Here is a 20,307-nt window from a genome sequence, read left to right on the forward strand (position 1 = left end):
TATATCCACTACAGGACTGTAGGACTAGGAGACAGGCAGCTACAGCCAAGGTGACAACTTTGCTAATTGAGTTTTGGTTTCTTTTTTGTTTTGGCAGGTTTTTTTATTTGTCCTTGTCCTCTGTGTGTGAGAGGACACTGTGTGTGTGTGTGTGTGTGTGTGTGTGTGTGTGTGTGTGTGTGTGTGTGTGTGTGTGTGTGTGTGTGTGTGTGTGTGTGTGTGTGTGTGTGTGCGTGCGTGCGTGCGTGCGTGCGTGCGTGCGTGCGTGCGTGTGTGTGTGTGTGAGGGGACACAGCATGTATGTGTGATAAAGGTGACCCACCCCTCCCTCATCATGTGTCTGTGTATTCATCAGGGAGGTGACCTTCCCTTAGGTTAGACTGCGGCTTCCTTATCTGATACTCATCATCAGTAATCATCACCCGTCCCTGAATGACAATGAGACAAGGAGAGAGAGGATGAAGGAAGGAGAGAGACAGAATAGAAGAGAATTGGTTGGAGGAAAGTTGGAAAACGGTGGGGAAAGAGGTAGAGGAAGAGGTAAAGACCACCTGACTAATGAGTCTGGTGTGTCTCCTTCCTGCTGTGGGGTGGGTAAAGAGGTCGGAACCTCATTGTATACAAAACATGATGTTGCAAAAGACTAATCAAAACACTACATTGAACTCTTTCACTTTTCATATGTTTCCCATCGGAAAGTTAGCCTGGCTGGCGCACGACCCACGTGACTCTGAGCTGGTGTCAGACTATCTGAAAGTAGCTCATTCTCATTACTTTTTCTCTCAAACACACATTCTCTCTCTCCCCCTCTCACTCTCTGCCCCCCCGTCATCTCTCCCTCTCTCTCGCCAGGCACAGGGCCACCCACCGTGTGTCCTTCTATACACCCTTGTCCTTGCCTCCCGCTCTCTAGATCCTAACTTTCAAATTCCACACAAACCAGCTGTCAAGGTTAATATGTGCAAATAAGCACTGGCGATAACATGGTGGTCTTTTTTTAAAACAATTATTTAATTGAATTTGAATAGCGCCACAGGCATCCACTCTGTAGTGGCTTTAAAGCCTTAGTAGAAAGAGAGAGGAGGGAGAGAGGGAAAGGGAGAGAGAAGGGTGGCAGGGGCCTAGTGTTTTAGAGCATTAGGCCAGTAACTGAAAGGTTGCAAGATCGAATCCCAGAGCTGACAAGGTAAAAATCTGTCGTTCTGCCCCTGAACAAGGCAGTTAACCCACTGTTCCTAGACTGTCATTGTAAACAATAATTTGTTCTTAACTGAATTGCCTAGTTAAATAAAAGAAAATAGAGAGAGAGTGTGTAACGGTTTTCTTCCGTTGAAGGAGAGGAGGACCAAAATGCAGCGTGGTTAGTGTTCAACATGTTTAATATAGACGATAAACGAGAACAGTACAAAAATACTAAACAATAAATGTGAAAATCGAAACAGTCCTATCTGGTGCAATGACACAAAGACAGGAAACAATCACCCACAAAATACCCAAAGAACATGGCTGCCTAAATATGGTTCCCAATCAGAGACAACGATAAGCACCTGCCTCTAATTGAGAACCAATCTAGGCAACCATAGACTTACAATAAACACCTAGACTAGAAAACACCCCATAAACATACAAAACCCCTAGACCAGACAAAACACATAAATCCCCCATGTCACACCCTGACCTAACCAAAATAATAAAGAAAACAAAGATAACTAAGGCCAGGGCGTGACAGTACCCCCCCCCCCCCCCCCCCCCCAAACCCAAAGGTGCGGACTCCCGGCCCGCACACCTAACTCCATAGGGGAGGGCCTGGGTGGGCGTCTGTCCACGGTGGCGGCTCTGGCACGGGACGTGGACCCCACTTTACCATAGTCTTAGTCCGTTTTTGTGGCCTCTTAGGAACGTCGACCCTCGCCGCCAACCTAGGACTGGCAAGGGCCCCACTCCACTAAACAAACTCCTCCGGACTGAGGGGCAGCTCCGGACTGAGGGGTAGCTCAGGACTGAGGGGTATCTCAGGCTGGTTGACGGCTCTGGCGGCTTTTGGCTGACTGACGGCTCTGGCGGCTCCTGGCTGACTGGCGGCTCTGGCGGCTCCTGGCTGACTGGCGGCTCTGGCGGCTCCTGGCTGACCCTGGCTGACTGGCGGATCCTGGCTGACTGGCGGCTCTGGCGGATCCTGGCTGACTGGCGGCTCTGGCAGATCCTGGCTGACTGGCGGCTGTGGCGGATCCTGGCTGACTGGCAGATCCTGGCTGACTGGCGACTCTGGCGGATCCTGGCTGACTGGCGGATCCTGGCTGACTGCCGGCTCTGGCGGATCCTGGCGGCTCTGGCGCCTCCTTGCAGGCTGGCGGCTCCTTGCGGGCTGGCAGCTCTGGCGGATCCTTGCAGACTGGCGGCTCTGGCGGATCCTTGCAGACTGGCGGATCTGGCGGATCCTTGCAGACTGGCTCAGGACAGACGGGAGATTCTGGCGGCTCAGGACAGGCGGGAGACTCTGGCAGCTCAGGACAGGCGGGAGACTCTGGCGGCTCTGGACAGGCGGGAGACTCTGGCGGCTCTGGACAGGCGGGAGACTCTGGCGGCTCTGGACAGGCGGGAGACTCTGGCGGCTCTGGACAGGCGGGAGACTCTGGCGGCTCTGGACAGGCGGGAGACTCTAGCGGCTCTGGATAGGCGGGAGACTCTAGCAGCTCTGGACAGGCGGGAGACTCTAGCAGCTCTGGAGAGGAGGAAGGCTCTGGCAGCACTGGAGAGGAGGAAGGCTCTGGCAGCGCTGGACAGGCGGAAGCACCTGTAGGAATGAGACGGAGAGACTGGTGGAGGGGGCTGCCACCGGAGGGCTGGTGCGTGGAGGTGGCACTGGATAGACCGGACTGGAGCTCTTGAGCACCGAGCCTGCCCAACCTTACCTGGTTGAATGCTCCCGGTCGCCATGCCAGTGCGGCGAGGTGGAATAGCCCGCACTGGGCTATGCAGGCAAACCGGGGACACCATGCGTAAGGCCACCATGTACGCCGGCCCAAGGAGACGCACTGGAGACCAGATGCGTAGAGGCGGCTTCATGGCACCTGGCTCGATGCCCACTCTAGCCTGGCCGATACAAGGAGCTGGTATGTACCGCACTGGGGACACCGTGCGCTCCACAGCATAACACGGTGCCTGCCCGGTCTCTCTCGCCCTCCGGTAAGCACAGGAAGTTGGCGCAGGTCTCCTACCTGGCTTCGCCACACTCTCTGTGTGCCCCCCCAATAAATTTTTGAGGCTGACTCTCGGGCTTCCAGCCGCGCCGCCGTGCTGCCTCCTCATACCAGCGCCTCTCCGCATTCGCTGCCTCCAGCTCTTCTTTGGGGCGGCGATATTCTCCTGGCTGTGCCCAGGGTCCTTTCCCGTCTAGGATCTCCTCCCAAGTCCATGTCTCTAAATCGTGCTTCCTCTCCTGCTGCTGCTGCTGCCTTTCCTGCTGCTGCCTGTTACCACACCGCTTGGTCCTTGGTTGGTGGGTGATTCTGTATCGGTTTTCCCAATCAGAGACAACGATAAGCACCTGCCTCTAATTGAGAACCAATCTAGGCAACCATAGACACCTAGACTAGAAAACACCCCATAAACATACAAAACCCCTAGACCAGACAAAACACATAAATCCCCCATGTCACACCCTGACCTAACCAAAATAATAAAGAAAACAAAGATAACTAAGGCCAGGGCGTGACAGAGTGAATGAGCAGAAACAAAAATGAACCTTGTTGAAGGTTAAGTCTCTCACTGTATGGTTTCTCTGCTTGTTGTCACCAATAGCCTGTGCAGCCTGTCCTTTCACTGCAGCAGAGAACTTATATACTCATTACTGGTCTGTATAAAGTTCACTCTAGCCTCTGGGGCGCAGGTGTGTTTGGAGAGAGAGGAGAGCAACAGCCACCACGGGAGAGACAGGCACAGAGAATCTAAATGAGGGCATTGATTTTTGTTGTTCCCCACAATGAAATCGGGCAGGGGACTGTGGATCGGTCTGCTTCCGTCTGTTAGCACGTTAGTCACGCGCGATATCTCGGACAGCACCGGCCCGATTTGGACTCAACTTGGTTGAATGATGTGTCTTGCTATAGAAAACCGGCATTTTCAAAATTACACTGATTGGCCCAAGACGGGAGCTATAGTAATTAACTGAAATTTGTGAGTCACACCAGAGAGGAAGAGGTAAAGCTAGAGGGATAACTGGGCCCGAAATAGAGGTCAATGAGAGAGTGTTGAATTTGGTTAACAAAAACTGTAATGGCTTATTTGCTACGTGTGGCTTATTTGATCGAATAGAAGTTTTGTAGTGCATAGGTTATTATTAGTGTACTGATATAAGTAGGACACGTGACGTCCCGGCAACTTTGAGAAAAAAAACACTTTATATCAGAGTTGTTCACACGCGTATCTGCCCTCTCATTGGCTAGAATGGTCCCACCTAATCTTGTCTCCTCCCGACTGCCTTCTAGCCTGGGTACCAGTCTCTTTAGCAAATAATCCTTGCCACTCCTTGTTATTGCCAGAGAGTCTTTGGCACATGACATGGACTACAAAGAGTGGATAAGCTAAAGAGACTGGTACCCAGACTGCCTTCCATTTTAGAAGACGTTTATTTTCATTGTTACAGCGGCCACTTGAGAATCTGGTCAATATAATGGAAAATCTGTGGTCACACATGATAACTGAAATGTGTTAGTCACACACGATATCTCAATTGGCCCAAGGGGGGCTCTGCATTATTTGTGGGGGACAACATGTTTCTCTCTCCCATTCTCTCAGGTTTTCTCTCTCTCAAATTCAAAATTGTAAAAAGGCTTTATTCAAGTCTCTCTCTCTCCATCCCTCTCTCTCTCCATCCCTCTCTCTCTCACGTCATCTAGTTGAGGTGTCATACATGTCATTTGCAGCATCTCTTCTCACCACCTGTCTCTATCTTTCCTCTCCTCTCTCCTCTACCACTATAGAAAGGAATATTTCCAGAATAACAAAGCAATATAACATCTTGTAAAATTGAACACAATTGACCCTGGGTGTGGTATGACTCCTTCTCCTTTACGTTCTGCTTTGGCACAATTGATGCTGTTCAGAGATGACTTTCATCACACTGTAGTCAGCCAGGTAGCCAGGCAGGTCCCCCCATAGCAGGGTGGATGGGAGGGCAGTCGGTGAGGGCTTTGGATTCCAAGGACATGAAGGCGGGTTTAGTTATGTGTGAAAGTGTAGCCTTGGAGAAAGATTCTGAGTGTAACTTAGTTACGTTTTTCTCAACTTTCAAAGGCACATTGGACTGGTCTCCCTGGAACGAACAGGGAAATGAACATACAGTATCTATCACTATGGATATGTAAAGTAAACAAGATCCATGGCAGCTCAGAGAATTCCCCCATTTCGGCTCCCCTGCCTCCAGTTTCCCTTGACAGAGGCAATGTCTCATAGTGGGCCTGCGACTGTTATCTCTCTGCCGCCCGCGCAGCCTATGCAGCTGTTCTTTCTGGCATCCACCTAGTCTGCTCTGTCCTCTGACTGTTAGCGTCCTTGTCGCAGAGAAAGGGTTCTATGTACTCTTCATAGTGATCCTGTTTAGCTTCAACAACAGAAATATGGCCCTTAACTGAAAAGAGCAGTCATCTGTTCAAAATGTAAAACCCAAACTGCCTTCTTTGTCTCCAATCTGCTTCTCTATATTTGATTGATCACCACTGTCCTGAACAGGTTTAGTGTCTCGAATTCCGGCCGATCTGCTCTGCACTAGTTGGTTTTAGACTGGCTGTGTCCCGGCCGTGCTCATTGGAATGCAGTGTGCCAGGGCTGGGTGAGGCCGAGGGGAGAAAAAGTACTTATTTAGCTCTAATAGCAATTACTCTTCTCTCATTGAATGAGATGCAATTGAAAGGGCCTTTTCCATTTGGGGGCTGTGATTTGTTGTGTTATTCCCGAGACTTAATGTGCTGTATAATCAGAGCCTCCTTCAGTAAACACATTTACCCGGAATTGCACCGCACCGTTTGCCAGATTGGAAGGTGAGTCAGGCGCGAGGAGGAGTAGACTAGTCAGGCACGAGGAGGAGTAAAGGAGTCAGGCGCAAGGAGGAGTAGAGGAGTCAGGCACGAGGAGGAGTAGAGGAGTCAGGCACGAGGAGGAGTAGAGGAGTCAGGCACGAGGAGGAGTAGAGTAGACAGGCGCGAGGAGGAGTAGAGGAGTCAGGCACGAGGATGAGTAGAGGAGTCAGGCGCGAGGAGGAGTAGAGGAGTCAGGCACGAGGAGGAGTAGAGGAGTCAGGCGCGAGGAGGAGTAGAGGAGTCAGGCACGAGGAGGAGTAGAGGAGTCAGGCACGAGGAGGAGTAGAGGAGTCAGGCGCGAGGAGGAGTAGAGGAGTCAGGCACGAGGAGGAGTAGAGGAGTCAGGCGCGAGGAGGAGTAGAGGAGTCAGGCGCGAGGAGGAGTAGAGGAGTCAGCCACGAGGAGGAGTAGAGGAGTCAGGCTCGAGGAGGAGTAGAGGAGTAAGGCGCGAGGAGGAGTAGAGGAGTCAGGCACGAGGAGGAGTAGAGGAGTCAGGCGCGAGGAGGAGTAGAGGAGTCAGGCGCGAGGAGGAGTAGAGGAGTCAGGCGCGAGGAGGAGTAGAGGAGTCAGGCTCGAGGAGGAGTAGAGGAGTCAGGCACGAGGAGGAGTAGAGGAGTCAGCCACGAGGAGGAGTAGAGGAGTCAGGCTCGAGGAGGAGTAGAGGAGTAAGGCGCGAGGAGGAGTAGAGGAGTCAGGCACGAGGAGGAGTAGAGGAGTCAGGCGCGAGGAGGAGTAGAGGAGTCAGGCGCGAGGAGGAGTAGAGGAGTCAGGCGCGAGGAGGAGTAGAGGAGTCAGCCGCGAGGAGGAGTAGAGGAGTCAGGCACGAGGAGGAGTAGAGGAGTCAGGCGCGAGGAGGAGTAGAGGAGTCAGGCACGAGGAGGAGTAGAGGAGTCGGGCACGAGGAGGAGTAGAGGAGTCAAGCGGGCCCTGGCATGCATTTTCTTTCTTAGTCAACCATTTCTCTCTATCTCTCTTTTTTCATCCGGAAACGTCTCTCTTGTCTCTCAAGACGTTGAGTCATGGATTTATCTCTGAGTGCTACAGCCCTACAACCTTGTAGCCATGACAGTTAACAACCTAACATAACGTGGCCTACCTGGGAAATCACAGAGAGGAGAAGACTGGGGATGAGGAGGAATATTGATGCTTTGCTGACACCCGCTGTGCAATTACCAGTGTAATCTGCTGCTTAGAGAGAGTGGTCAATTAATAGGTCTGCCTGAGACATCCACCTCCTGTCAGTATAATATGGATTCTCCATTACTCACTGTGGTGTGTGTGTGTGTGTGTGTGTGTGTGTGTGTGTGTGTGTGTGTGTGTGTGTGTGTGTGTGTGTGTGTGTGTGTGTGTGTGTGTGTGTGTGTGTGTGTGTGTGTGTGTGTGTGTGTGTGTGTGTGTGTGTGTGTGTAGGATTAGTCCTGGTTGACCTGGCTGGACTCACTCACTGGCCAATAGAAAGGCTCAAGGAGAAACAGGTCCTAGCAGAGTATTGTAGGTGTGAAGAGGCTGCTAATGATCGGGATGCTGCTGAAATCTCAGATGTTCACCAAACTCTGAGGTGGGATGTCACATTCTCAAGGATGTAGAGGAATCTGACTGATCTGACCACCATGCTGTGTCCAACTCTCAGGCAGTACATCAAGAGATGTGACAATTGATGTATATCTATTACTTATGCTATGAATACTCAATACCATAGTTCTGAAAATAACTTGGTTAAGGGGTAGCAGTAGGGAGTGAGAAGTCAAGCGGCCAGCTACAAATCATGAGAGCACACTTCCACTGAGACAAGCAAGTGGCTGTTTTCATGAGCAACAGCCTCCCTCCTCTCCTCCTCTCTATCTCCTCCCTCCATCCACCCTGAAGCTGTAGCTTTTCATTAGAACAATGTGTTGTGGAGCGGTGGAAGGCAGGGTGTCGGCTCTGGCCCAGGCCTGCCGCTTTATCCCCCCTGACCCCTCACCCCTCTTTCTCTTTGGGGAATCTGGCAGAGGCTGGCCCCGGTAACAGCTATTTGTCTGTAAGTAATGGAGGTCCGAGGTGGGTGTCGGGGGGGGGGGGGGGGGAGAGACACACACACACTACCATGACATTACACTCTTCCATTGTGTGTGGCTCCGAGTAGTCTGGACACTGTCACACTATGTCAACTATGTTTTACACAAACACACACACACGCAAGACTACACACATGTGCAAGCACACACGCATGTTGATGGGAGCTGTACATAATCATTATCAGTGTTAGCTGTCAATCACTTTCCTCCCCCATGGCATCAAATACATAAATAAACCCTAGATGGGAAATAATTACAAACAGAGATACATGACACCTCCAGGCCCCAGCACAGCACAGGCTCTTGCTATAAGTGGCCAACATGTATCAGAGATGCTGCCTGCTGTCCAGCCTTCTGCATTGCAGACTCCCGGCAGACTCCGTAGTGAATGGGAGCTGTTACAGTGGAATACCAATGCAAATGTGGGTTGAATCAAAGAAAAGAGAGAGAGAGAGAGAGAGAGAGAGAGAGAGAGAGAGATAAGTATACCCATAGACATATGGACACACACGAACACACATACGCACGCACATACACATACACACTCACACAAACACATGCTTTCTCTCTCTCTCTTTCGTTCTCTCTCTCTCTAACCATCTCTCTCACTCCTACAAAACACACACTCCGACATAACTGATTTGTCCTAATTTCCCAGCTCCCTGTCTTGATAAATCCCATGCAGCAGCAGCATCATCACATTGCTAAACCATCATTACCACAGAGCTCCTGACAGCTCACAACACAGCTAACTGAGAGAGAGAAAGGGAGAGAGCGAGAGAGACAGAGAGAGACAGAGAGAGAGACAGAGAGAGACAAAGAGAGAGCGAGAGGGGGTAAGAAAGGATAGAAATACGTCTTCATACTTTACTAAATCACCGTGAAGAAGCAGCTATAGAACAGCCCTTAGATTCCTCCACTCTTGCTCTCTCTTTCCTTCGGCCTGTATCTTGATGTAGACATGGCAGATGATTCCTTCTACTGCTTTCACAGGTCTGCATCCCAAATTGCACCCTATTCCTTACATAGTGCATTACTTTTGACCAGAACCCTATGGATCCTGGTCATAAGTGGTGCACTATGTAGGGAATAAGGTGTAATTTGGGATGGGCTCATGTTGAAGGTTAAAGAGAGAACAAGCAGCAGGGGAGACACGTGTGTGTGTGTGTGTGTGTGTGTGTGTGTGTGTGTGTGTGTGTGTGTGTGTGTGTGTGTGTGTGTGTGTGTGTGTGTGTGGCAATAAGACACCTCTGAGGTTTATGATATAGGGCCAATATACTACAGCGTTACGTCGTGCGTAAGAACAGCTCTTAGCCGTGGTATATTGACCGTATACCACACCCACTCGGGCCTTATTGCTTAAGTGTATGTAGTATTCAGGTACACAATTAAGATGATTGGCTGCATTACATAGTAATGCCTGTTAATACAGTGAATATCTACTCACTATACTCACTATATTCATCCGTAGACAGTTACTTATCTTACAAGCTACAGGCATCGTTACACACTGTCCCCGTTTTGGAAAGGTCCCAGGAATCACCTGGGATTCGTTTAACGCTCCGGACAGTTCCACTCCATCCACTTCCCTATGGGAATCCATAATTCATCGGCAAGGTGACGGTCTGGGATGTGTCTCCACAGCGATGAGGACAGTAGTATTAAATATTAACCATGGATTTATTCAGGCCTACGAGACGCTTTGGAACGACTGACTTTTTCCAATGGAGACGCTCTGGGAATCACAAGTGTCTCTCGCTTGGAGATATTTTAAAATCAATCAGTCAAGCGGTTGGAACTTGTATGTCATGAAGAGAACCCAAAGAACAGGTATACAGCACCAATAACACCCTGCTCCTCCATCACCGCCATCTCTCTCCTCTACTGGGGGCCATTGTGTTGTTTTCCACATGCAGCAGTGGAGAGATCATGTTGGAGAGATGTGTTTTTATAAGGGGTTCAGCTCAGGTAAACATACACACACACACACACACACATATGCACACACACGCACAGCAGCAGTGTATCAGTCGGTTGGTCTCCCATCGTGTCTGCTGACCATTGTTGGTTTTTCTGTTCTTGTTGTTCAGCTGTGTTCTTGTTAGTGACCCTGGCCTGACTGCTCGTTATACAGTAGAATATCAGTCTAGCAGGAGCAGGGCTCTTTAGCCATCCTACTTATAGAATGGTCGTTCTTGAAATGCAGTTACTTTTGAGCATGGTATTTTGGAATAAATATACTTACATTTTCTGGATTTTTAATTTCTATCTGTTTGGTTTCATTTTCTGATTCTAAATCAACTAATATACTGTAGCAGCATAATGACTTGAAATATATATTTTTACCATAATGATGACATTGTACCAGCAGTAGGAGAAAAGAAACACGAATGCCGGTATCACCAATTACAAATCTAAGGTCATTCATTCTTTACAAATTGTTTGCTAATCTGATTATTTCTCTGCATTTAAATTGAGTAACGCCAATGGCACTTTGTATTTTGACACACCAAATTATCGATGGAATCTTCAAATTTATGGCATATTAAAAAGGTGTGATTAGCTATTTGTTTTCTTTAATATAGGCCCCTCCCCCGATAACAGTTTGCCACTGGAGGGAATAATCAAGGTCCTTGTATATCTTTGCAATTATTGATTTTCAAGATGGTAACACCAATGACATAAAACATATTATATTTGTAAAAAAATTAAAAAAAATAAAAAATACAGATTTGAATAGCCTTATTTGTTTTTGTTGATCTTTACAATGGATTAAATACTTTTGTTTACTTTCTAGCATTCAAAATCATAGATAGATATCTCTAAATCTCCAAAACATGTCAGTTGAACTCTACTCATCACTACTGGGACAAGCCAATTTGCTTACTCTAAGTACTTTAAACAATGCATTGTTTTGCAGTGTTAAGGATTTGCATTATATTTGGTCACTGTTATCAACAGTTCAATATAAACAAAAACATGTACGATGTGTAACTACTTGTCATTTTAAAGTGTTTTTCGTGGTTGCAAAGGTGAGGGATGCAAATGCCACCGCAATTCAAGAACCACCCAGAACCCTAATGGCTGATAAACAGGACTTTTCACATAGATGGCATCTAAACTCAGCGTACGTGTGAGGGGAGAGTGGGGGGGTGAAGGTGTTCATGGTGTGTGTGCGTGTGTGTCTGTATGTGTCTGTGATTAGAGGAGGAGGGACGTATCGGCAGGCGAACCGCAGCACCCTCGCTGTGCTATAACTGCGTCAGGGTCTGCTGGTACATAGGGGCGTGCATACACCCCAGGAAGCCAAACCAAGCACCTCTCCACTCCGAATAGAACATAAGCAAAGCACACCATCCGTGACACACAGCCGAGCCACTTATTTACAACCCACCATTAATCACAACAACCTCTTACCACTGCTGCTGGTTGCCAAGTGCATACTCGTTAAGTCTCCCAGACTTCCAGTTGATTCCAATACCACGGCCTTGTTCATTCAGGACGGTTCAGTACTGAGCATTGCACCTAGAAATGTTGTCTCCGGTATGCATGTGAAGATAAACTAAAGGGGCACATACACTACATGACCAAAAGTATGTGGACACCTGCTTGTTGAACATCTCTTTCCAAAATCATGGGCATTAATATGGAGTTGTTCCCTCCTTTGCTGCTATAACAGCCTCCTCTCTTCTGGGAAGGCTTTCCACTAGATGTTGTAACATTGCTGCGGGGACTTGCTTCCACTCAGCCACAAGAGCATTAGTGAGGTCGGACACTGATGTTGGGCGATTAGGCCGGGCTCGCAGTCAGCGTTTCAATTCATCCCAAAGGTGTTTGATGGGGTTGAGGTCAGGGCTCTGTGCAGACCAGTCAAGTTCTTCCACACCGATCTCGACAAACGATTTCTGTATGGACCTCGCTTTGTGTACGGGGGCATTGTCATAATGAAACAGAAAAGGGCCTTTCCCAAACTGTTGCCACAAAGTTGGAAGCACAGAATCATCTAGAATGTCATTGTATGCTGTAGCGTTAAGATTTCCCTTCACTGGAACTAAGGGACCTAGCCCGAACCATGAAAAATAGCCCCATTATTCCTCATACACCAAACTTTACAGTTGGCACTATGCATTGGGGCAGGTAGTGTTCTTCTGGCATCCGCCAAACTCAGATTCGTCCATTGGGCTACCAGATGGTTAAGCGCAATTCATCACTTCAGAGAACGTGTTTCCCCTGCTCCAGAGGCCACAATTCATCACTTCAGAGAACGTGTTTCCCCTGCTCCAGAGGCCACGTGTTTAACACCACTCCAGCCGACGCTTGACATGGCACACGGTGCACAGTTATTGAGGACAGACGATTTTTATGCACTATGCGCGGGCCCGTTCTGTGAGCTTGTGTGGCCTACCACTTCGTGGCTGAGCCGTTGTTGCTCCTATAAGTTTCCACTTCACAATAACAGCACTTACTGTTGACCGGGGAAGCTGTAGCAGGACAGAACTGTGACTTCTTGGAAAGGCGGCATCCTACGACGGTGCCACGTTGAAAGTCACTGAGCTCTTCAGTAAGACTATTCTACTGCCTATGTTTGTCTATGGAGATTGCATGGCCGTGTGCTCAATTTTATACTGTACACCTGTCAGCAACGGGTGTACCTGAAATAGCCGAATCCACTCATTTTACAGGTGTCCACATACTTTTGCATAAATAGTGAATGTGCTTGTATTTAACTTTACTTGTGCATGCACTTCATTTGTTAATATCTATCCAACATTTCCTTTCTGTTGCACTGATTGTATAGTAGGATATGTGTGTACTGTATGATCCTCAGAGTGTTGGTGGTGGTTTGTATTCCTCCAGGGGCGAGGTGCATTCACATTAGTATGCTGTCTCTTGGAGGAGAGAGAGAGAGAAACGGAGGGAGAGGGAGGGTGAGGGGGTAGGTGGCAACGTGTCGAAACATTCAATCCAGCTCCAAATTGGTGAACAGGTGCTGATAATAAGCAAACATTGATTGTAAACAAAGGTAGGGCTATAATTGGTAGACTGCAGGGAGAGGAGCTCTAGGTCTCAGTCCACTGGTCAGCACAGCACAGCACAGGGTGGGAGGGGCAGGAGCAGGGGAGGAGCTAGTACAAACAACAGGAATACAACAGGGAAACTAGGATTTTATTCAGTTCTATACCCGGAGGACATTTGTTCTTGGGGAAGAAAGTGTGTGTGTGTGTGTGTGTTTGTGTTTGTGTTTGTGTTTGTGTGTGTGTGTGTGTGTGTGTTTGTGTGTGTGTGTGTGTGTGTGTGTGTTTGTGTGTGTGTGTGTGTGTGTGTGTGTTATGCAAGACTGTGTGTCCAAGAGAAATAAGTCAAATAGGATCTCAATAATGCAGGTTGTGCTGGGCTGGAGCAAAATCCTGCACACAGATAGCCTACAGAGGTTTTTTTCTGTGTGGTGTTCTTGGCAGTGTAGTGACCGAACATGTCTCTCTGTGTTCCTCAGAGCCATTACCCTGGACAACACTCTGGTCATCCTGTCCACGGTGGCCCCTGATGCTGGACGCTACTATGTACAGGCGGTCAACGACAAGAACGGGGAAAACAAGACCAGCCAACCCATCACCCTGTCTGTTGACAGTGAGTAGCAGTGCAGCCATATGGAGAGACATGCACACATGAATGAAGGCTTGCACATACACACATGGACCACACGCACACACATATAGACACACGTAGACACACGTAGACACACACAAGGATGCATGCCCACACACACATGCATACACACACACACACTGCAGCAGGCAGATAGAGTTGATTATACTGTATAAGACAAGCGAAGGAAGCAGCTGCTCTCTGGTGAAGAGTTGATTATATGACACCCACACACACACACACTTCCAGACACAGACACTATGGCCAGCAGCAGCATAGCAGATTCCACATTGAGAGAGAATCAAGCGCAGGCTGGTGCAGTTCAAGGTATTAGACTTGATTATAGAGGAAGCAGACATGGCCTATGGCACAGTGCAGGGGGACAGTTGATTAGAACATAACTCAGACCCAGACAGTAGATCTCAGAGGAGTACCAGGACCAGAACAGACAGACAGACAGAACAGAATAGACAGAACAGAGCAGAACAGAACATAGCAGATAGAGCAGACATACAGACAGAACAGGGCAGACAGAACAGACAGAGCAGAGCAGACAGAACAGAATAGACAGAACAGAGCAGAACAGAACAGAGCAGATAGAGCAGACATACAGACAGAACAGAGCAGACAGAACAGAACAGAGCAGAGCAGACAGAACAGACAGAGCAGAGCAGACAGATGAGCAGACAGAACAGAGCAGACAGAGAAGACAGAGAAGACAGAACTGAGCAGACAGAGCAGACAGAACAGAGCAGACCGAACAGAGCAAGCAGAACAGAGCAGACAGAGCAGACCGAACAGAGCAGACCGAACAGAGCAGACAGAACAGAGCAGACAGAGAAGACAGAACATAGCAGACAGAACCGAGCAGACAGAACAGAGCAGACAGAACAGAGCAGACCGAACAGACAGAATAGAGCAGACCGAACAGAGCAGACAGAGCAGACAGAGCAGAGCAGACAGAGAAGACAGAGCAGACAGAACTGAGCAGACAGAGAAGACAGAACAGAGCAGACAGAACAGACAGAACAGAGCTGACCGAACAGAGCAGACCAAACAGAGCAGACCGAACAGAGCAGACCGAACAGAGCAGACAGATCAGAGCAGACAGAACAGGCAGAACAGAGCAGACAGATCAGAGACGACAGAGAAGTCAGAACTGAGCAGACAGAGAAGACAGAACAGACAGAACAGAGCAGACAGAGAAGACAAAACAGAGCAGACAGAACAGGGCAGACAGAACAGAGCAGATAGAGAAGACAGAGCAGACAGAACACACATAACATAGCAGACAGAACAGAGCAGACAGAACAGAGCAGACAGAGAAGACAGAACAGAGCAGACAGATAAGACAGAACAGAGCAGACAGAGAATACAGAACAGAGCAGACAGAACAGAGCAGACAGATAAGACAGAACAGAGCAGACAGAGAAGACAGAGCAGAGCAGACAGAGAATGCAGAGCAGACAGAACAGAGCAGACAGAACAGAGCAGGCAGAACAGAGCAGGCAGAACAGAGCAGACAGAGAAGACAGAACAGAGCAGAGTAAATATAATAGAGCAGACAGAACAGAGCAGACAGAACAGAACAAAGCAGACATAATAGAGCAGACAGAAAATAGCAGACATGCAGACAGACACGAGCAGACAGACCAGAACAGAGCAGATATAACAGAGCAGACAGATCAGAAGAGAGCAGACAGAACAGAGCAGAAATAATAGAGCAGACAGAAAAGAGCAGACATGCAGACAGAACAGAGCAGACAGACCAGAGCAGATAGACCAGAGCAGACAGTATAGAACAGAGCAGAAATAATAGAGCAGACAGAAAAGAGCAGACAGGCAGACAGAGCAGAGCAGACGGAACAGAACAGACAAAATAGAACAGAGCAGACAGAATAGAGCAAACAGAACAGAGCAGGCAGACAGACAGACATTATAGCAGAGGGTGAGAAAGTGGGGGTGCCAGAGAGAGAGACACACACTGCCCCTGTGAAGGACACACAGCCCTTGCCAGATTGTGTGTGTGTGTGTGTGTGTGTGTGTGTGTGTGTGTGTGTGTGTGTGTGTGTGTGTGTGTGTGTGTGTGTGTGTGTGTGTGTGTGTGTGTGTGTGTGTGTGTGTGTGTGTGTGTGTGTGTGTGTGTGTGTGTGTGCGTGCTTTCTCTTGGTCCCTGCAGGGATGTCCCTCACACAGCATTATTCCCCTGGGGTCCACCAACACTCAACTGATCCTAGATTGGTGTTGGAAGGACGGAGAAAGGGAGGTGTACAGGGGAAGATTATTCTGTCAGTAAAACACACACATAGACAGACACACTTAGAGCTGTTGCGGTGACCATATTACCGCCACACTAGCAGTCATGCGCCATGACTGCAGTACAATTCCACGTGACCGCTGAGTCCCATGCAGTCTGGACATGCTTTGGCAGTACCCAACTCGCTAACGATCATCAGGTCCTAATGGCCTGGTACTCAGGGCTCTATTGTCCCCTCTAACCACTCTGACATCAATGCAAATGCCATTAAAAATCACATCAAACACTTATCATTAAAACAGTATCATGCTCTTAAAACACCTCACTGTGATGATCAATATGAAGAAAGAAGTTCAACAGCAGGTTGAAACTGAGTGTAAAACATGGTTATTGTAGATGTTTTAAAGCCTAACACAACGAAATGGACAGCTCTTTCTAAGGTGAAGATTAGTTCAAAACCCCCATATGCATATTAGCGCTAATGCATAGGCATATGAGCCCAAGCCCGAAAAAAAAAAACCTGAATTAAAAGTATGGTTGTGCCATTATACAATACACAGCCTACCGCATATTGCGCATTGTAGAAGAAATACAAACAAACGTGATTTAAGATGTCTTTGGTACATAATTGGTCTAGCCTGTAGTAATGGGCTTTAAGTGTGGACTGTATTATTACGCCTACTGGATGGACTGGTTACCTTAAGCTCCAAAATGTTCTCTGGGAGAGATCGTAGAGCCCCAGGCAATGCAGTTGGTTCATTGATTGTGCAGGGCCATTTTGAATTTAGCACAGTATTGAGTATTTTTTTTACAAATATTTTCATAATTCATTGGGTGACACATTACCTTTAGCTATACAGAATATCTCACCACCGTGCGTTTCCATCTCCTCCTCTCTGTCCTTTATTTATTTCCCGAGCACACAAGACAGGGTGTCAACAAATCAAATCAATGTGTATTTGTCACGTGCGCCGAATACAACAGGTGTAGAAGACCTTACAGTGAAATGCTTACTTACAGGCTCTAACCAATAGTGCAAAAAAGGTGTTAGGTGAACAATAGGTAAGTAAAGAAATAAAAACAACATTAAAAAGACAGGCTATATACAGTAGCGAGGCTATAAAAATAGCGAGGCTACATACAGACACCGGTTAGTCAGGCTGATTGAGGTAGTATGTACATGTAGATATGGTTAAAGTGACTATGCATATATGATAAACAGAGAGTAGCGTAAAAGAGGGGTTAAAAGAGGGGTTAAAAGAGGGGTTGGCGGGTGGTGGGTGGCGGGACACAATGCAGATAGCCCGGTTTAATGAAATACTGTATGTTTCATTGCGAAAACTTGTTACTATAGATGTTCTTGAACCACTTTCACGGAGTGAAATTAGTGTTGTTATATTTATTCCTCAGCTGCTCATATTAAGCACATTCCCCACTATAAAACCCAAGTAGCCAACCCATCATTATTGTTTAACAGACCAGCAGGAAAGTGCTCGGCCTCCATTCATACAGATGAATGGAAGCATGAATGTCTTTTTTTCCTCTGCCTCTGTTCCTGCCCATTTGATAATGGGCCATTCTAAATCGAAACAAATTGTACATATTAGTAAAGACAAGATTGAAATGAGAATAGTCTGATGGGTGAAAATATGATCTCTTGGTGAGAGAACAGCTGTGCAGCCTGAGGCAAGGAACAGAGAGCAAGCGTCTTCTTCTTCTTTTTACCTCGTTCTGAAATCATCAACATCCTATAGTCGCTCCATGCAGCCCATATGTTTGGATTTCTAACACGTTCTGAGGTTTGTATCCTTCACAACTAAAGTTGCCAAATAACTCTAAATCTAGCATATAGGACCTGTTTCAAATGATCACTTTTACGCTCAACATAGACACTTCATATGCGCAGTTGCGGAATGGGAAAAATATCCTTTCTATTTCATTCAGCTAAGTTCAATTATATTTGTCTTACTATAAAATCATATCATATAAAATAATGGCATGGGACTTATAAGCATATCTTGTCAGCTAAACAAACAAGCCTACGGTCTATGGCATGGCCCGGTTTAATGAAATACTGTATGTTTGGGGACAGCCAGTTGGGGACAGCCATATAACATACAGTAGGACATCTCTCTTTTCTTCTGAAACACATTTTTTTCATGTTATAATGTTTATTTAGACGTGACTAAAATAAATAATGGATTAATTGTGATGGTGTATATATAATTTATTTATTGTATGTTTTTAAATGTTAAAGTTGCCAATGTGTTTATCAGTAATTACCGTGAGACTGGCACTTTTGCATGACAATAACTCTCTGACAAAATTTCATGACCGCCACGGCCATGTCACCCACTCAAACTTTTGTTGTTTCTGAGGTGTGTATGCAGCCATGGTAGGATAGATGGATCACAATGTGTTTCTCCTGGACTCTAGACTCAGCTTTCCTACTGCCATGGGCTTTCCTCACACAAACAAGCTATCTTTCTTTCTTTCTCTCTCTCTTTTTCTCTCTCTCTTTTTCTCTCTCTCTTTTTCTCTCTCTACCTCTCTCTCTCTCTCTCTCTCTCTCTCTACCTCTCTCTCTCTCTCTCTCTCTCTCTCTACCTCTCTCTAACTCTCTCTCTCTCTCTCTCTCTCTCTACCTCTCTCTCTCTCTCTCTCTCTCTCTCTCTCTCTACTTCTCTCTCTCTACCTCTCTCTACCTCTACCTCTCTCTACCTCTACCTCTACCTCTCTCTCTCTCTCTCTCTCTCTCTCTCTCTCTCTCTACCTCTCTCTCTCTACCTCTCTCTCTCTACCTCTCTAAGGTTTTGCCTTTCACAGTTTTGGCTTTGGTGTAGCAATATTTTCCAATTGTTCCAGTTCCGTAGCAAATGTTATTACCAGTGGCCACTGTACTGTCCTGTTCTATCCTCCTCAGTGCTATGTCAGAACAGAGATGTATGCTCCGGTCAGTTCCAATATCTCACATGGCCGCACACATGTACACTTATCCACTCTGCCCACTGGAAATGAAATGTACTGTTCAGCACGGCTCCGGCCTGAAAATGAGCTTTGGCTATTTAATAAGCCAGAGCAGACCATCCGCAGCGACATTTAATATGAACTGCATACCTTTTAGATTGCATCATATCTATTGAATAGAGTACGCTGTCATGCACACAGAAAACACACACTGATCACTGTTTGAGCCTGTTGTGTTCTTTTTTTCTCTCTCTCAATTCAATTTCAATTCAATTTAATAATAAACAAAAGTGAAATAAACAATAAAAAATTAACAATAAACTTTACACTTACAAAAGTTCAAAAAGAATAAAGACCTTTCAATGTCATATTATGTCTATATACAGTGTTGTAATGATGTGCAAATAGAAAATAAATAAACATAAATATAGGTTGTATTTACAATGGTGTTTGTTCTTCACTGGTTGCCCTTTTCTTGTGGCAACAGGTCACACATCTTGCTGCTGTGATGGCACACTGTGGTATTTCACCCAATAGATATGGGAGTTTATCACAATTGGATTTGTTTTCAAATTCTTTGTTGGGCTCTGTGGGTAATCTGAGGGAAAAATGTGTCTCTAATATGGTCATACATTTGGCAGGAGGTTAGGAAGTGCAGCTCAGTTTCCACCTCATTTTGTGGGCAGTGTGCACATAGCCTATCTTCTCTTGAGAAGGTCCTGGCAACTGGACCTTTTTTGGAATACCATTATGTTTGTCTTACTGAGATTTACTGTCAGGGCCCAGGTCTGACAGAATCTGTGCAGAATATCAAGGTGCTGCTGTAGGCCTTCCTTGGTTGGGGACAGAAGCACCAGATCATCAGCAAACAGTAGACATTTGACTTCAGATTCTAGTAGGTTGAGGCCAGGAGCTGCAGACCGTTCTAGTGCCCTTGCCAATTCGTTGATATATATGTTGAAGAGGGTGGGGCTTAAGCTGCACCCCTGTCTCACTCACCCCATGGCCCTGTGGAAAGAAATGTGTGTTTTTTGCCAATTTTAACCACACACTTGTTGTTTGTGTACATGGATTTTATATTGTCATATATTTTTCTCCCAACACCACTTTCCATCAATTTGATAAAGCAGGTCCTCGTGCCAAATTGAGTCGAAAGCTTTTTTGAAATCAACAAAGCATGAAAATACTTTTCCGTTGTTTTGGTTTGTGTGTTTGTCAATTAGGGTGTGCAGGGTGAATACGTGGTCTGTCGTACAGTAATTTGGTAAAAACAATTTGACATTTGCTCAGTACATTGTTTTCG

The 20,307-nt window shown here is 46.9% G+C and overlaps 1 protein-coding gene across 1 annotated transcript in view; it reads left to right on the forward strand.

The window, feature by feature from the left end:
* LOC139376789 (sidekick cell adhesion molecule 2b) overlaps positions 1 to 20,307 on the forward strand; it is a 459,837-nt gene that overhangs the window by 361,782 nt on the left and 77,748 nt on the right. Inside the window, exon 5 of the mRNA XM_071119717.1 lies at positions 13,629 to 13,762. Within this exon, the coding sequence (XP_070975818.1) occupies positions 13,629 to 13,762 (134 nt within the window). The remainder of the gene's footprint in view (positions 1 to 13,628; positions 13,763 to 20,307) is intronic.

This window comes from Oncorhynchus clarkii, chromosome 20, assembly GCF_045791955.1.
Source record: "Oncorhynchus clarkii lewisi isolate Uvic-CL-2024 chromosome 20, UVic_Ocla_1.0, whole genome shotgun sequence".
In the NCBI taxonomy this organism is placed as follows: domain Eukaryota; kingdom Metazoa; phylum Chordata; class Actinopteri; order Salmoniformes; family Salmonidae; genus Oncorhynchus; species Oncorhynchus clarkii.